Source organism: Mizuhopecten yessoensis, unplaced genomic scaffold (genome assembly GCF_002113885.1).
Source record: "Mizuhopecten yessoensis strain PY_sf001 unplaced genomic scaffold, ASM211388v2 scaffold5315, whole genome shotgun sequence".
In the NCBI taxonomy this organism is placed as follows: domain Eukaryota; kingdom Metazoa; phylum Mollusca; class Bivalvia; order Pectinida; family Pectinidae; genus Mizuhopecten; species Mizuhopecten yessoensis.
The window spans coordinates 126,756-146,773 of NW_018405987.1; the positions used below are offsets into that span (position 1 = coordinate 126,756).

At 35.6% G+C, this 20,018-nt stretch overlaps 1 protein-coding gene across 1 annotated transcript; it reads left to right on the top strand.

Moving 5' to 3' along the window:
- The first annotated feature begins 2,487 nt into the window (after positions 1-2,487).
- LOC110450548 (proto-oncogene c-Fos-like) lies at positions 2,488-18,814 on the top strand. Its single transcript, XM_021498134.1, has 4 exons — positions 2,488-2,656; positions 8,047-9,849; positions 16,051-16,158; positions 16,456-18,814. The coding sequence occupies exons 2-4, from the start codon at positions 9,598-9,600 to the stop codon at positions 16,708-16,710; spliced, it is 615 nt and encodes a 204-aa protein (XP_021353809.1). The 5' UTR covers positions 2,488-2,656; positions 8,047-9,597; the 3' UTR covers positions 16,711-18,814.
- The last annotated feature ends 1,204 nt before the right edge of the window (positions 18,815-20,018 follow it).

A 20,018-nucleotide genomic window follows, 5' to 3' on the forward strand; every position in this document is an offset into this window, starting at 1 on the left:
TTATATATAACTTTAGATAAATGTAACGATATGTATACTATATATATATAGCTAGTAATTATATATATATATAATACTTTTATATATAACTTTTGATAAATGTAACGATATGTATATATATATATAATACTTTTATATATAACTTTAGATAAATGTAACGATCTGTATATATATAATACAATTATATATAACTTTAGATAAATGTAACGATAGGTATAATTATATATAACTTTAGATAAATGTAACGATATGTATATATATATGATACTATTACATATATCTTTAGATAAATGTAACGATATGTATATATATATAATACTATTATATATGACTTTAGATAAATGTAACGGTACATGTATGTTTGTGTTGACGTATTTTGGATGTACACATTTACACGTAATACATTTTTAAGACGCATATCAAAATACAAGTTGAACAATATTCAAGTAGAACAATATTTAAATTCAAGAAGAACAGTAGTATGTAGAACAATATACAAGTCGAACAATATACAAGCTGAACAATGTTCAAGCTGAACAATATACAAACTGAACAATATACAAGTTGAACAATATACAAGTCGAACAATATACAAGCTGAACAATATACAAGCTGAACAATATACAAACTGAACAATATACAAGCTGAACAATATACAAGCTGAACAATATACAAGTTGAACAATATACAAACTGAAGGAGGATTTATACTTTGTACCAAAATCAGAGGATAAATTCTATAACTGAATCAAAATGATTCCCGAGGAAAACCGTTCCATGACATATTTATAAGTCTGCTGGAAAACTCCAAAATACTTTGATTGACGGGTGATAAATTATTGGTTATAAATTAATTCATACCTGACACGGGCTTAAAACTGACCTGTATATCTTAGTTCTTCTTCCTCTTAACCCGGAATAAAAGTTAACGTGAAACTGTCCAGACTACTTTTGTTAATCATTGAAAAAATAATCCACTTTTATTAAGCCTCAACGAAAGTGTGCTTTCTTTGCTTTGAAGCTATTTTTGGACGTTTATCTAATTTTGTAAATATATCTGTAACTTAAACGTACCGGGTTACACGCTTTTTTGAACATGATCAGCTTCCAAACTGTTATTTTGCAGTTGTATAGAAATCGAAGACGTCATTTTCAGTCATCTTGNGAGATGTGGTGTTCATGGCGAGATGTGGTGTTCACGGTGAGATGTGGTGTTCACGGTGAGATGTGGTGTTCATGGCGAGATGTGGTGTTCACGGTGAGATGTGGTGCTCATAGCGAGACGTGGTGTTCACGGTGAGATGTGGTGTTCACGGTGAAATGTGGTGTTCATGGCGAGACGTGGTGTTCACGGTAAGATGTGGTGTTCATGGCGAGATGTGGTATTCACGGTGAGATGTGGTGTTCACTGCGAGATGTGGTGTTCACGGTGAGATGTGGCGTTCACGGCGAGATGTGGTGTTCACGGTGAGATGTGGTGTTCATGGCGAGCTGTGGTGTTCATGGCGAGATGTGGTGTTCACGGTGAGATGTGGTGTTCATGGCGAGATGTGGTGTTCTGTGGTGTTCACAGTGCTTTCTGTTAGAAATGATGTACACAATGAAAAGAGGTGGGGACAAGTTCAGCGGTGAAATACATGGAGAGAAATCATGAACATGACCGAATTGTGTACACGGCGAAAAGTGATCTGCCCGGCGAGATTAAGTGGTGTACATGGCGAGCTTGAGTTGTGTACACGGCGGGAAGCTATGCACGTGGCGAGATTAAGTGGTGTACACGCCGAGATTAAGTGGTGTACTCGGCGAAAAGTGGTGCGCGCGGCGTGTCAGTGTACACGTTGAGATGTTGTGTGTCGTGTCGCTATCTAAATGACACATTGACACATGTACTATAACAAACCTTTTATTATTTTTACATAATTTAATAGAGTATGTTTAATTGTAAATAAATGTCGATACCTCGAGGTTCTGGAATTAAAAGTATTGCACATAAAACTTCGAACTGAGAATATGACAATTGACCAGACTATAGATTGAAATATAAACATGAATATCCGATACTACAAAACAATCTTCATTAAAGTTGCTGGTGATTGTTATTTCTATTTTATGGAAATACTTTGCTATATAATTGCTATTTAAGTTTTGTCAGGTTGGCGCATCTATTTTCATATTCTTACAGAATGAAGTCGTTTTAAAAGTTCCAGTTTCTCTGATATTAGATACATTATCTATATCCATATATCTGACGGCTGTTGAGATAAGTATAAAGCTTCAGCTGTCAGTCTGAGATTTATTGCTACATCCTGACCGACATCGTACCACTTTTAGGAGTGCATGTTGGGTTTTCCGGGGCCGGCAGAATTCGCGCGCTTGCCGCCCAGCATTCGAACAAATACAGACAAACGACTTCCTGTCCGGAGTCAGCGTCCGTGTAGCCTATTAAATGTCACTCCGGATACAGTCGCTTAAACTAGCTGATGTATGCAACTTTTTAAACAATTCATGTTTTATTTTTTAACAAATTACACGAAGGCTATGTCGCCTTGCTTCCTTCCGCATAAAGGAGTGGGATTGGCCCTATCAGTTTTTACTGAAGTCCTTTTGGACTGACATGTATCCTGTAAGATCGCAACCTGGAACTTTGGAGCTAAAGTGTAAGTACTTGTAGTTCATTGTCAAGCTATTTTCCTATAATGTTTATTTATATGTATATATACATATATATATATAACATAGTACGGTAGATCAGAGGTCGATATAATTAACAAACATCGCAACTCTACACGGTAATATTAAAAGGTTGATATTAAGACAATGACCACGGCCACACGTTTTGAAAATTTTAAAATCTCAGTTGAGGTCCGTATTTAGTACAGTATATATGACATGTGTGATTGTGGTTAGACCAAACACTTTTAAAACGGTTTTATTTACGACTTTCAGTGTCGACCTCACATCATTGTTTACATTTATGGAAGACCAAAATGTGTTCAGTTATATTTTATTAGTACCGCTTTTATTTTAAATCCATTATTTTTCTAAATGGAATATGGTTTGCTACTAACACATGCATTTAAGTCAGGTTCTCTGATCTCCAAGTTTGATAACGAAAAAACCCTCATAAATTTTACAGATATTTAATTAAAATTCGGAAATTACCCTGAATTAGTAATTAGCTTATACACGTGAAATATGCCTTATTTTCCTACCAAATGCTTCATTGTACAAATTCTGTTGAAAATGAATTTGTATTTTATCATACATATTAATCATCGACGATTATGGGCATAATTTCTGTGTATATATTTTTTTAATCAAGACAAAATCCTGTTATCGAAATTGAGCAAAGTAACATGTAAGCACAGTATATGTATACATGTGTTTTCTACTTTAAATACTTAACATTTTAACGCTATTTATTGTTGATGTTTACTGTATCGTGTACGTGTAAACAGAGACGTTTATAACCACGGATATATCTATATATAGATAATAAACACTGTCTTCTTTTATAGAGAATACGGTCGTTAGTACAATGAAGAAAATATAACCACATACAAATAAAGATTATTTATCAAGAATATATTAATATAATACTTAAATGAGATCAGTAAGTTATTTTATATAATTAAAATAATATATAAACAAACAAATGAGCTGGTATCTTTAAATTGTTAATAAATAAATATGAACTGTATCATTAATTTGGCGTTCGAGACTTATTCGAAAGTTTGAAAATGATGGTTTAAATATGAGTACAATTAAATATCTCTCCCTCTATCCTTTAATTAATTCTATCAATGTATGATCAACTGAAATTTCACGGATCTTGTGCACAAAAGACATTTTCTTTCTGACGTTATTTTAATTATGGCTAGGAAAGTTCCCGATAGCATTTAATTTAACAAAATATTAATGTATAACTAAATTGAATTGGTGATTAGACATGTATAGATGGCAATGGTTTAAAGTCTATGCAAACATAAAGGAACGGTGACTGGAATATATGAAAGAATATTGTTCCATAATAATTTGTGACTAATTAAGTCCAATGCAAAGTATCTACATTAATAATGAACTTAATTACAGTAAATTGATACAAAATATAGATAATAATCATATCATTGTTCAGATTAGAATATATAATAAATTACTTACAAAGCTTAGAGTACGTGGAGGACTAAAAATCCCCGGGTGCCACTGTATTTGTAAAGTATGCAACGTCTGGGAGGTTGAAATTCATTTTATGTTAAATTATATATTTAAATCTAATGTAAACAACGATCTATTAAGCAAACCATTTATTATTTAACATACAAGAAAGATACATGTAATTATCTAATCATCATTTAATTGTCTAACATGTGTGAAATAGGTTTCTTCATAAAACAAAATACAAAAAATAAATCATTTGAAGTTAGGTACCCAGACCTGCTGTATGCTTCAGTAAATTTTAAGTTTATCTCTGGATTTGGATCTGTAATGATCCTCTGGAATAGATTCTAAATAAAAAATAAAATTCGTAATACAATTACAGTGTATATAGATGTTTATGTTATATAAGATACAAGCATTTTTATTTAGAGTCGTGTTTGTAACAATGCAACTTTAGCTCAGAAGAGCTATTCTTACGACTAAAATGTACTAAAAGTTACCACATCTTTATTCTCATATTAAATGTCGTTTGTTTTATTTTTCACATCGGTCCAAATGTTTGGACGAGAAAATATTACAAAGCTGATGTAAGGGCATTGTAGGTATCACAATACCCCATTACCACCACCACCAAAGGGAATGGACATATAGTACAAACGAAATGAACATGATATTAAATCGATTGTCAGGTGTAAATACATAAATATATAATTTGATATCAATATAGAAACCTGTTTATTAGTAAACATTTGACTTTTGTACTTGATAACCCCGTAACATATGTTGTTCAGTGTAATTATAACGTATTTATATGACTACTGTTAGTGATTAGGTATGGTATACAGTAACATTATTTCATGATATAAATACTGAATACAAAGCCCACGTTTTCTTTTTCGTCATTATAAACAATGGATCAATCAGTTCGTAAAATTTATTGCATTTTCTCCTCCAAACATTTGCCAAATAAACAGAATGCACCAATAAATAATATAGCTTTATTACAATAAGCAGGTACATTAATTACAGTTCTTTATGTGTTCAAGCATTAAGAAAGCCCTCTCCGTTCAAATGAGTTCTATTTCATTCATGTGACATTATTTCACATTTAAATACAGAATATATAATTTTTGTATTATCTGTATTTTAATGTGAAATAGTGTCTCATAGGTCAATCTGGCCGGATTTTAATTCTGTCAATTATTTTTATTAACATGGAAACCTTATTTGTGAATTTAAATATTACACTTAGATAAAAATAATAAGTATTATTATTTAATTGATGAAGAGGCTCATTTGAGGAAGAAGCTGTAGATCATCAGATGCTGCTAGTACTTCTGTAAGTCAACAGAAGGAACTTAATTTCAATTTCCCAGACATATATACAAATGCTATATAAATCAGAGGAGATTGGGAATGCGTTAATAGTCCTATACAGTTTACGCCTAAATAGTTAAAAATGGCTGAGGGGACTTGGACGGAATTTGTCCCCTCAGTAATTATTTTTTAATTTCACGTGCAGACACATGATGAATTAACAAAATGTTCACATGGAGCGAAATTGGCAATATCTTTTAAATTTCGAAAACGTTCTGAAATATATGTTTTAGAAATACAGTAATGAAGGTGACCCACGTTATTGCCAGACAACTACATTGTATGTACATGTTTGATATGGTGACTGTTGTGATATCTAATAATTTTGTAAATACAAGTACATGTAATATCTTTGTGGTGTCATTTTTTCGGTCACATACAAGTATCTAGTGGTGCCATCTTACAGCCATTTACTACGGTGATCAAAGTACATGCATGAAAGAATTTGTTATAAAGTGGCGTGCGAAATTTAAGTTGATGTCATATTTCAGGAATTTGTGTTAAAATTATATATTAAGGTTAAAGTTGAAAACTGAATTTCATCTATTTTCTCTGAGGAAGTGCATTGAATTTACAAACTGATAAATTTGATTTGAGCAGTTTTCTCGATTAAACTCTGCATGCAGGCCCGTCATATTCAAACTGTCCCTCCTCTAAGACTCGAACACACGACTAGCAACTCTAGAGCTTTTGCGCTGTAGCGGAATACAACATGTAAAACGTTTATTACTGAGTCGACATAGGAGCAAGAATGCCCAGAAATTATTGGTTTAGGTCTACCACGTGATGATCCTCTACATTTCTATATAGGGTCATATAGAGGGTAATATATATATTGGCGCTCGTAGCCAGTCCTCTGCTTTAAACAAGGAAAAAACGACTTTTTTCAATTTCATTCTGATATAAACATTTAATATCGTTCAATCCTTACATTTGCATTGTAAATAATAAGTTATTGTTGACCTTAATACAGATATTCCCTTATGTTTTCGATATTGAAGTATCTGTGTCGTCAGTGCAACCAAGATTCCTGGAACAGCCTAACGTCACTAAAAAGTTTGCTTCTAACAGCGGCTCATGCTATTTGAGGCAAGAGGAAATAGCGTTTATAGCTCTATAAACACAATTTCTTCTAGAAATGTTTATAGAGGCAATGTATATATAACTAAAACAACAGGTATTTTTTTTTACATACGATCATTTCAAAATCCGAATTGGACAATTCACACCTTATCATTTGTAATATAATATTTCGATATCGTAAGGAAATGAGATTTCCCCCGGTTGTGAAAAGTGTTTAAGCTCACCACAAACGTGTCATGGATACCTGTAGTTGATCAAAGTCTATAAAGATGAGGTCTCGGGAATAAATGATGGAACAGATTTTTCAAAAGATTCCTTTGGTAAAACATAGAGTGGAATTAGTTGTGGACCGAGACCTTCAGCGGAGATTTGTAGTCAGTTACTGATTAAACTTCTATAGGAGTCTAGAGGTTAGTAAGATGTAAGACCCGGTCTAACACTAACTCAACGTCCACATCCCAACACCCAAAAATACCAGAAACTGACATATTTCTGGTCAAAACAAAATGGAACACCGAGTCGGATTTCCAATAGAACCTGTTTAGTTCCTGACTCAAATCTCCAAATTACGGCCTACTTTTCTGGTAAAGGTTTGCTGGTGTTTTCTTTTATTGATGTGTAAATAGCGTGATACAGATATAAAGGACGGCTAGGTGTTAGTGTAACGGAACATTCCACACTCTATCCGTCACCGAACGGTCAGTAATCCCCTATTATCACTGATCACCTTTCATTTTCCGCATCTGGATACACGAAATGCGATTGATCTTATAAAACTTCCTAGTCCAATATTGCAGGGCCAGTTGTTATGGTTATAATGGACTGAAAATACGACTCGTGACACTTAAGTGGGAAAACAACCCTCGTCATTCTGATCAACATAATTTATTGCAATCATACTTTATTTATCTCGATGACTGTCGAGTTGCTAGCCTAAAACGTTGAAGGTTGAAATCATGGCGGACACTTATCTGATTCTAACTTATCATGTTACGTCAGAATTAGATTACAACAGATAGTACAACTATCAGCGTCACGCATAGCGAACTATATCATAAAATTCTGAAAAAAATATAATAGAACGATTAAAATCTATAAAAAGGTAACGTAAGGTCATTTTTTTTTATATATATTTGATGAATACAGAGTTGCTTTTTTATGTAAATAATCTAAAAATAAATGAAAGACATACTTGTTTCCTGTATATCAAAAGTGACACACCCCTCTTAAACGTATACGTAGCTTTAGACGTGAAATAAAGCACATTAATAGATAAAAATATATCTATATACACTCGTCTGTCACTAACTCGGTTAAGAACTTCAGAGATAAGCATTATGTGCCAAACTTGTTCAATATCAAACATGCTGTATTATAAAATTAGATCAATGCATATTTCTAAACAAATTAATCTACTTTGATGTTTCAGTTGTGATAGATGGATTGACTTGTGATATCTATCGGACGGACTTGCCGCGTCTACACGCCGACCTCGTGAGGGACTTTGATCGCGTAGACTACAGTATGAATCATCTGAGAGCGCGCCCTATACCATACAGCTGGCCATTTCTCAGTATGTACTCGGGAGAATGCTCCAATATTAATTTAGACTCGAAAGTATTTTTCATTCATTTATTTATGTAAACAGCAGTGAATCATTCATACAACACCTACTTGCAACCATAAATTTTCGCTTACGAATTCTTCAAGTATGCAAATCGATTGATTTGTGAAATGAGCATATCGCTGAAACAGACAACGCCCTTAAAGAGCGAGTTCTGATTGGTTCATTTCTTGTCACGTGCGTGGGATTCAGGTGCTGTACTAATTACAACACTGTCTCGCGAGTACCTATTGTCATCAGAGAGGAATGTCAAATATTCCTGGAATTTACACATCTGAAGAATTTCAATCGTTCGCACCTAATACAGTCACAAATAAATATTACCAACACATACTACCAGTCATCACTACTGTATTTTTTATAGGATTATCGATCAGGGTGACATAGTTACTATAAAGCTGGCACGCGCCAGTCGCACATGTGTATCAGGGTCGCTGTGATCGCTCAGTGCAGCCGCCAATGTTTATGTTCCGTTGGACACACATACATGTACACACAAGTATACGTGGTGGTCGAGATTTGACTTAGAGAAGACAAGTGTTCCTGTATTTAAGCCGATCTGAAAGATAACTACCATGTTCATCGCAAGGGGGAAAGAGGCGTCACAAAACATTTGTTTTTCGTGAATGCAGTCCGAGATGAATTCCCAGACGTTAGACGGAGTTACGTCCCTTTAACTGTATGCAGTAAGATCCCAAAATAGAACTGTACACAAACACAGGTTCGAGCATGACCACTGGTTAATATTTAAAGTGCAGACTTCTGTGTTTACAAACATATAGCAGGCAACGTGTGCTGGTGGAATTGACAGGTTTGTTTTTGAAATATATCATTTAAAAGGATGTAAAACATTGCATTGGATACGGGTGATATTGATGATAAAAAGTGCGAAAATCTTGAATTTAATGCGAATTTTTTTTATTTTGACACTTGATTTAGATATTTTTGAAAAAAGGTGAAAACCCAGGTTGTTTTAGCTGGCCATTCGGTGGGATTTCTGGCGGGAGCGAATGACGTTTCAACGTTGCATGACACACTGTATTATTTTTAGATGCTCCCGCGAGTGTATCTGCCTTAGGAAGGGGCAGCGCGGGAAGATGCCTACTGTATGATCCGATTGCAGACGAGTATCTGTGTGCCTTAGTTATAGTATTTTTTTATCCAGCTACGTCACTTTGAAACGAGATTTCACGTGAGCTGGGAGACTACACATATTTTGATCAGCTGTGAAGTGTAAACAGACAGACGGTCCAATGGAGGTGGACAAGACCATGTAAATGTGCTGCAGACCTTACGTGGGTCACAATGCTCTAGTAATTTCACAGACATTTCTTTTTGTTTAACCAAATCCATCCAATGTTTTTGGACAGCATGGATCTGCTGGATTCTTGCAATGATTTTCTGGATCCATGCGATTTGGAGGTAATCAATGTCAACTCGATCACGGACGAGAAGTTGCGATCAGCCACCCTCGAATCCCTTGAGACGGGCAAGATCACACCCCTCCTCAAGGAGGAGCTCAAATGTAGGATCCTCACGCGCTGCTTGGAGGAGGGCAAGGAGCTGTCCCCGGAAAGGGCCATCAAAATACAACCCCGAAAGGACAAGGTCGGTGACAATGTTTTGTTTATATTATATTGGTCCATATTTTTCTTTCTACAATACCTTAAGTATTATTATAATTATTATAAATATTTCCTTATCTTTTCATATAATTAATATTTTGATAATTCAACAATTAACAGTAATACCACTTATACAAAAATGACGATGATAGCATCGTGGCATTTAACAGCAATGATTGTCCACATCTTGTATTGATGTTTTTGACCCTTATACACATGCGGCATGAGTGAAAATTACAAAAAAATAGTTTTAAATCTTGAAGACGATTGGAATGTCTTTGCGTATTTGTCGTGCATAGCTTACAAATTGTAAATACGTTTTGAATGTTCGGAATGTTTAATTCACCATAGATACCTGGATATTTTAGTGTGCTTTGGAGTAACAGCTGTTGAAGGTTACATAGTGTTGATACAATAAATATTGTGTAAACATATGTTTAGGGACATCAGCAACATGTATCTGGAGAATTGTCGTGTTAGGTTAAACTCCTTATTGTACTGTTTTATAAAAAGTTTGACATAAAATATTTTAAATAAACAAACACAACTCATTTTTAAAAACACCATTTTTGATTTATAATAAACATACTGTACATGCCGATATTACACGACGTTTATATAGGTTTTAATTTACTAAATTTACACAAGATAAAGACGGTTGTTTTATTGCTAAACTAACACGAACTGAGGTTGCTAACATTTGTTGCACTTTTTATATTTACACGATATTTAGACATTTGAGGTAACGGTTGTATTTACACGGTATTTACACGATATTTAGACATTTGTGGTAACGGTTGTATTTACACGGTATTTAGACATTTGTGGTTCCTGCTAAATGTACACTATATTTAGACATTTGTTGCTGTTACTTAATTTACACGATATTTAGACATTTGTGGCTGTGACTTAATTTACACGATGTTTAGACATTTGTTGCTGTTATTAAATTTACACGAGAATGACCCGTTTGAAGTATTTTGACTTTGTTTCTATTTCTAAATTTAAAAATTCAAAAACGCGCTTTACTTCAGTGGAATTCCACACATCCTTGGCTACTCTAGCTCCTTTTGTACCTGGAATCACAGTCGTATTATTTATTTCCAAAATAAAAATTAAGCGTGTTTAAAGGTGTTTTTTCGAAATGTATTCAAAAAGCGGATTACTTTTATCTCGTGTGTGTTTTTGTAACCTGAAGTTTCTCTTACATGTATTTGCTTGACAATGACTCGTTCGTATTGTATTACTGGACATGTGTATGTGCTATTAAATGGTTAGCGTTTTATTTTGTTTCACGGCTGTTGTTTGCTTAGATTCAGACGAGAATGATCACACTTCGTTAACATGTCAGAAGGAATTACATGTCTTTTTGTGGTGATATTTAACAATTGAAGTTGTGAGTCATTTGTTACGTTAATTAGTGATAATCAACAACTGGTGATGATGACGATGGTGATGATGATAAACAATTCATCGTGGAGTACAATGTAGTCTAATAGCACTGTCTACATGTTTTGCATCATAAATTCTCTCGCTTTAAAGTGATTGTATTAAGTTGCATTAAAACAAAGACGCGAACATTTAGCCTGTTGTCAGAACAACACAATCAACTACAGATAGAATCGGACGGGGACCTGCGACACAATTCCAGAATACACCAATATCGGCACGCGCTACCCATCACGTGTTCACCGACCAGAACAATTCTCGTCTCGTTCTGAGCCCAAGGGGATATGCATTTTAGGCTACCATATATTCCATAATATTAATTTAATTTGTGGGATAAAAACTCTGTATTACAGAGAGGGAGCGAGAGCTGATCGGGTTCTCTGTCGGGTTGTGCCGACTGGCGGTGCATTCTAATGGTGCCCGCGTCACAATCGATATTCTACTGATGAAGGCGATTATTGTTTCACTGGGGTTTCTTGTATTTTATGCCCGTCTCTCGTTTTTTGATCTTAGACGTCTTTTACTTCCTTTGTCTGTTCTTCCGTCTGTCCCTTTGAAATATTTCCGTAACAATGTAAATTGTATATTAGTGTTGTTTTTTGTCTTCCGGTGCTAGCGTGGATTATGCGGTCGACTAATAAACACCCGTCTCGCTGATGTTTGGAGCGTGTAAATGATACGGATCGATGTGTCTGGCTCGCTGTTTTACGGTCTCCACATGGATTCGTGACTTTTCGGGCAGTAGTGCCTCTTTGTCTGTCCGGCTTGGCGTCTGTCTATTTACGTTCCGTCCGTTTGTCTGACCTTGACGGTCGACCGTTAGTTAAATTGGTAACCGCCTCGCGTGCGTGCTGGGAGTATTACCACCGCTAGTATTTTGAGTCATCTTTCAAGGATTCGGCGTCAATGCGAAAAACGATACCGCGATCGTCTACTGACGGATTCCGTCTATCCGTGACCTAAGTGGCTAATTTCTTTCTTTATATAATCTATTCTCTTTAAATATAAATAACAAGTTGGTTTTGTAGTATTTCAGTGTGTGCTTTTCGATGAGATTATTGGCGCTTGGCGTGTAAATTTGACTTGGCAGTGGGGCTGACCGTGCAGACTTGCCCCTTTGCCAGGTGAGACTGACATACGTGTTTATGATACTGTATCAGCTTACCTATGTAAAACAAAGAGATGGCAACACCCGATGTGTGTTCTATTCTCGGTAGCCGTACGTGTATTCCAAGCCTGCACGTGTCCGACACAGCCAGGCCTGTTTCCACGTGTTAACGATATCCACCAGTATTAGTCACCCTCCACCTTCACGCTCCCCAAATTTAACACGGTTTTGTTTTACTTGTCCCTGCGATTCTATTCATGATTTATTATAGTAAATAATAATTGTATTAGTTTGTAACTTTAACCATTTCCTGTCCAATATTACTGTACATACAATATGATTTTACGAAGCGCTGCATTAGATGTATGTTGAGTCTAATTAAAAAAACCATTAAAATTATTTAGTTATGTGTTTATTTTATATCAAGAATTTATATTATCAGTCATGTGTATGAAAATTTTATAACAGCCACGCTTTGATAATGCATATAATACTTACGGCGCTATAATTAGCAACATGTTAAATTGACACGTGTTCATATTTTAAAACTTACAATAGAAACATGTTCACAAAACTGTTGATAACAATTTCTTTACAAACAAGACTTATATAAGCAACCTATTTTTAAATAATTTATATTAAGTCTCTTCCCCGTAACAACCATCCAACTTCAGACCTTCCATCTAACGGCGCATGTTTTAGTAGTAAATCGGTATAGAAACACCTTCCATCATTTTGGTAACTATGGAACTTGATGAGTGGTGCCCTTTGACTTCCTGTTCCTCCTTTCAGGATATTCCTACGCGATGTACTAGTGTACCATCGAATGTCTAGTTTTAAGCGACTAGTTTAAAGAACATTCAAAGATGATTAACATCGATCAGTATCAAAATGTTTAGTACAGAACTGTCACCATAGCTGTGATTTACTTTGCATATTAAATAGCAAATTTATCACCTCAAGCAAATTCCTACGCAGCTGAATCCTTGACAACATCATTCGAATTGTGATCGAGATAAAGAAGTTCTACAACTAGGAACCATTATTTATCATGGTTATCTTTTATCTTGTTGGTTAATTTAATTGTTTGAAATGACAAAAATTCACACAGGCTGGCTTTCTCTTTACATTAGAAAATGATGTTACTCGTTTGAAACATTTGAAACATATAACAAACAACAGTCCGTCGCTTTGTAACTCCTATTTCTGTCGTAGTAAGTCCGATAAGTGACACAACAATTAACTTCTGAAAACTGTTTGGAGAATTGTTTTGGTACGTTATTCTTTCTCTGAAGTTTGAAAGATAATGTTAATTTTGCCACATGTTAATGATTCCTTTCACTCTTCCGGAACAAGAGGTAGAAATTAAGCAGTAAAGGGCCCGTTTGTTACTACTATAATGGACGGATACACAAATGTTAAAAACACCTCTTCCTGCCTTCATCTTTCCACTGTGTATATGTGTATACTTATAAATAATTGATGTTGCCATCTTATGTTTCATTTTAATATTTTAATGTAAAAACAATGTGCATTTAGGGAAAACACTTTTTTTTTCGATTTGTGATTAAAATGGTTAAACTTAACTAAAAAATTCTAACAGCGAATTTAAATGTGGCTGATATTTTCATATCATTAGCATAATGAACATCTTCATTATTGGTTTAATTACGTAAAAGAACGTAGTTAATTTACAAAAGGAATATTTCGCGGAAGGATTATTGTAAACAACTCCATTCAAAGCCTTTTGTGATTCAGTCACGTATCATTACGCGCACGTGAGTAAGTAATCGTGATAATGGACCCAAAACAATGTTAAAGTTAATTTTAGTTTAAGCTGTATATGAATAATGTACTAAGTATATAATTTAATGCTGTCAACTGTTTCAACTAATCAACAGATCTAACGACATTCATAAGACAGAGATCATGCCATTTTCTTCACGACCATCTTAGAATTGTGTGACCCCTATAGAGGGCATTGTTGATTGTTTGTATGTGATGTGTACGTGCACGAAAATGGGATATATACATGGTTTAGATATGTTTCCCAAATAAAAAAAGAATAATAATATTAACTATGACTTTCATCACGACCCATTCTTTGCAAAAAAAAGAAAAGGAAAAGGAAACTATTGTTTAAAAAGTCGATACATGTTAAATTTTAATCTTACTTTTTTGAAAAAATGCATAGTTTGGACGAAAATAGTAAGTAATTTCTATACAGTAAAATTAAAAAAAGTATGCAGAGGAACACTACCTATCGTTACCCAACTTTGAATATAGAAAAAATTGATGGCAAAGCTGAGACTAAGCAACCACAATTTAGAAATTGAGGCTGGTAGATCTAAAAAGATTCCTCGACAATCCCGACTATGTTCATTCTGCAATATTGTCGAAGATGAAGTACATTTTATATTTAAATGTAAAATAAATTTAAATATCAGGATTACGTTTCTCCAAAAAAATAAAATTAACCCATCATTGCCTTTTCTACAAAATTTAATATTATTATTGTCATCTAATGATCCACAGCTTTTGCAGGAAACAAGCCTCTTTATTAAAAAGTCATTTGAACTGAGGAAGGCAGGCTTACAGAATGCATAAGTATGTAGTTTTTACTGTCCATTATATAGTATCAATGTTTGTTGGATGTTTGCAGCTCGATTCTTGTAAATTGGATGTAAAATGCAATAAAGTTGATTGATTGGTTGTATGTGATGTGTCTATATAAGTTGTGTTATTGTCACGGTTGCTGTCACCTACTTGTACATGAAGTCCATGTTCTTTTTGAAAAAAAGAAATTGCTCTGAAATGTGTCCGTACTGTCTGCTTTCAACAAGATTTAATACATAAACACATATTCGATGATCCCACGACATTTTAAATGTTCAAATTGGATGCAGATGTTTCAGTTTCGTTATGTAGATTATATCTCGCGTCCCAGCCCCCGCTCCGCCCACCCAAGTCTGCGGAAAAGAAGTCAACATCTCCGGGGACACTCTGAAACCGAAGTGACAATATTTAATGAACCATGAATGGGAGATAAACATCGTATTGACAAAACGATGATTACTTCAAACAGATATTGACCATAAACTACAAATTAATAACAGTCGACGTTTGTCCTGGGGACAAGTGTGAATAATATATTGAACTGTCATCAATGTTTNNNTCGTTATGGGTAGGAATTAGATGAAAGTGACAGTTTCCACCCATTTTCAGCCTTTCCCTGTCGGATACAGTGGCCTGTTGTACACAATGGCCTGATACAGTGGCCTGTTGTACACAATGGCCTGATACAGTGGCCTGTTGTACACAATGGCCTGATACAGTGACCTAGTTACCAGTACATGTACGCGTGTACCTGATAACCTCTAACAGATCCAGGCCAGTCGACATTGATGGAACACAAAGATCAGTCACCTTTGAATGTTATATCACACCGACATCGTTTAAACTAAAATAACAATACTTTTAATTAAAAATATCAAATAACATTGTAATTATCATTGTAATCTTTTGAATTATGCACACTTTTTGTTGGCTATCTAGAGTTCATTGAATATAATGATGTGGTTATGTTGTTTGAAGAAGAAAGTAACACGAGCTGATTTCCGTTTACAGCTGAAGCCAGATGAGATGATGAAGCTGGAAAAAAGGCGGGAACAAAATCGGAGGGCGGCGAGAAAGTTCCGGATGAAGAAACATAAAACAACAAAGACACTACAGCAGGTACAGTAATGTTTTTTTTAATAAGTACGGTAATGTTCCCATTAGGTGTACGGTACTGTTTTCTGAAGGGTACGGTACGGTAATCTTCTCGCTGGAAGATTACGATAAAGTTATGATTACAGGGGATACATCTTGGTTAAGTTTTGTAAGACTTAAATGTCGTTTTTAACTTTTGATACACTAGGCGTGTTGACACAAATGTTGACATTGACAACTTTGGACAGTTTCCTGTCCTTAAAACTCCGAAAGAAAGTAGACAGTTGTCGACTCTTCTAAATCGTATATGTTTCTCTGCAGGAGTCGGATGTCTTGGAAAGCAAGAACAACGATCTTCAAGACGACATCCAGACACTACTAAAACAGAAGTTTCACCTCCAGAACCTGCTGTCGGAACACGAGGGCAGATGTCGACTAACGCCCGTCTCGGAGCGACTTTCACCCGTATCGGAGAGACACACACCTATCTCGGAGCAGGATTTGTCTCCCATGGATGACTACCGTATTTGTCCGATCGCGTTACCTCCCCAAAACTTTAACATGGAGTTACCGTAAAGGTTCTGTTGTCAAAGGACTGGCACATCATTACATTGCATAGAGTCATCGGTAAGCATTGTCGGCATTCTGTCATCAGTACCGTAATCAACTTAAGAAACGTCACATAAAAGATGATAACATAGTAACCTTCCTATTGCTGGTCAATTTGTTGTGATAGATGATTCTTTATGAGACCAATAGTTTAACTGTTATATCTACGAGAAGAAATGATCATTTTAATTACACTCTATTTACGACAATGCGAGTTCAGGAACTCCCGGCGACCTGTCTTCATTTTCATTCATATTCATCTATAGGCATGCGTCAGATGACAAAACACGTCCTTTCATTCCATATATGGACGAGTACAGTCTGAACGATAACGCATGCCCAGTCAACAGACAAAATGAAAACATCAAAAATGATCTCATCCGATATTTTTGGAATGCCGAATTTTTATATTTAAACGGTTTGTATAATCCTGGTGGATTTTCCACGTTGCACTTTTTAAGATTGATGATTTTTTTTGTTCCCTTTTTGAGAAATTCGCACAATTATTTTTATTTCTATTTTGAGGAACTGTATTGATGCTGTGTAATAACTTACATATTGAATATAATATTTGTCACGTGTTTCCGCTTTTGTGGTCAAAGTGAATTGTGGGTATAGTGATAGGTATTGTGGGAATAATGACGTATTGTCCGTCAGTGCCAGCCTGAACAACTATTACTAACAATGAGACCCATTAAGTGTTTTCCATTATACTAATCAAAATACAATAATCATTGAGAAACATCATCCCCCATTACCATAACAATACGTTGACTCCAGCTTGAATTGGAATGTATCGAAAAATGAATTCTCAGGATTTCTTTCTTATTACTTTAACCTGTTAGTTTCAGTTTGAAATTGCTTTGTCTTTTTTTCTTAAAAGATACCAATTGAAGATAAAATATTGGCTATTCAAACGCCGGTCGTTTGGTGAGGTGTAATTGGGGATTGGAGGCTAATGCTGGTGGTGCGGGGTGTCTCGTGAATTCCATTACAACGTTTCGCGCAGTTTGGCTGTCTCTTCTGATTGAATAATCTAATTGGAGATTGCCTGTAATGACATTGTAATTAGACACTGTTTTATGGTCCTCATCAATAACACACAATGCCTTCATGGACTTTTTCGATTGGATAAAATGCAAATGTCAAGTTAGAAATAACAGAGAACGGATTTTCTCCGATAATGAAAATAGTCCCAGTAAATTGAAAAGAAAAATCAAAATGTTTACGTACATGCATTGTTTGTGTCACAGATGATAATTATAACACAACAAATTATTACAAACAAATACGTCATTCTATTGTTGGTGTGTGACTCATCCCTGTTTTTACGGTAATTTGAATACCATTTCATACAACCAGAAACACATCAAATTTTTATAAGAATATATATTGCATTATAAATACTAATGAATAAACACTAACACTAGCTCAACCTTATCTTACCACCGACACCTGACAAAACACCACCTATAACACATATCAGAATGGGCTCTGTGTCCATTTAATTGATCAGAACCAATTGTACACGTGCTTGAATAGCTTTTTTGAATTCCGATGTCGCGGTACGAGTCATTATGATTAGCTACGATACTTGGTTTGTTAGAGACATAAACTGACTCTGTGAAAGGTCATGTCCAGCTTTGTGACCGCTGGCTGTCTTCTATACCGGTATTGACCGGATATCTATACAAGTCGTGACCGGTTATTTGACTGGATATCTATACCGGTTGTGAGACTGGATATCTATTCACGACGTGTCCGGTTATTTGTCCGGATATCTTTCCGGTTTTGTGCTTGGATATATATACGCGACGTGTCCGGTTATTTGACTAGATATCTATACCGGTTGTGTGACTGAATATCTATACAAGTCGTGACCGGTTGTGTGACTGGATATCTATTCACGACGTGTTCGGTTATTTGACTGGATATCTATACCGGTTGTGTGACTGGATATCTATTCACGACGTGTCCGGTTATTTGACTGGATATCTATACCGGTTATTTGACTGGATATCTCAACCGGTTTTGTGCTNGGATATCTATACATGTCGTGACCGGTTGTGTGACTGGATATCTATACCGGTTGTGTGACTGGATATCTATACATGTCGTGACCGGTTGTGTGACTGGATATCTATACATGTCGTGACCGGTTGTGTGACTGGATATCTATACCGTTCGTGCCTGGTTGTGCAACGGGGTAACTGTACCAGTTTTTAGACGGGATATCTTTGCTGAACGTGCCTGGTTCTGTGACAAGATATCTGTTAACCTAGAAAGCAATCGTAGTCTCCTTACTGTCTTGGAGTAGGTGTATGATGATATCCATAGATATGAAGTGTACACTGGGGCGCTATACTCTTAACATGTAGGAAGTGAGTACACTGGGGGTCTATACCTGTAGGAAGTGAGTACAATAGGGCTCTTAACATGTAGGACGTGAGTACAATGGGGGTCTATACCTGTGTTATGTGAGTACAATAGGGCTCTTAACCTGTAGGAAGTGAGCACAACGAGGGTCTATACCTGTAGAAAGTGAGTACAATGGGGTCTATACCTGTATGAAGTGAGTACAATAGGGCTCTTAATCTGTAGGAAGTGAGTACAACGGGGGTCTATACCTGTAGGAAGTGAGTACAACGAGGGTCTATACCTGTAGGAAGTGAGTAAAATGGGGCTCTTTACCTGTATGAGATGAGTACAGTGAAGCCCCATTCTTGCAGGAAGCGAGTACAATGGGGGGATTTAAACATGTAAGAAATAAGGTTATTGGGTGCTATTTTGCTGTTTGCTTTCTTGGTGTTAGTTTGTTATATACCCATTGAAATGGGTTGCAATTTCAGAGATCAAGAAAGATTTGTGAGGAATGTTTAATTCCACACTTGACGAATGCTGATACTGCGGTAGATAATGTTGGTAGAATCCTACCCGTTGTGTAGTGTACTAGTCAGTTAAGGTAGGGCTTGATACCGGAAGTAGTACCGATACGTCATCACGTGACAATCTCAGTTGACATAGTGCTTCAAACCTTCCTTGTGTTTTGGTTATTTGGCTTTCACGTTAGTTCTATGTCCTGTTGTTGAGATTGTTGAGTGCGCTCAATCCCTCTGTCTAACGAACCGATTATTGTCGCCTTCAAGTGGCAGTAAAATCACATCGGTATTGTCGTCTGTTTGCCGATGACATATCAGTGAAGATCGGCACGTAGTTTACGCATGCGTGACTTATTTTCGAATGGTTTTTTTCCTTTTCTGACAAACATGAGGGAA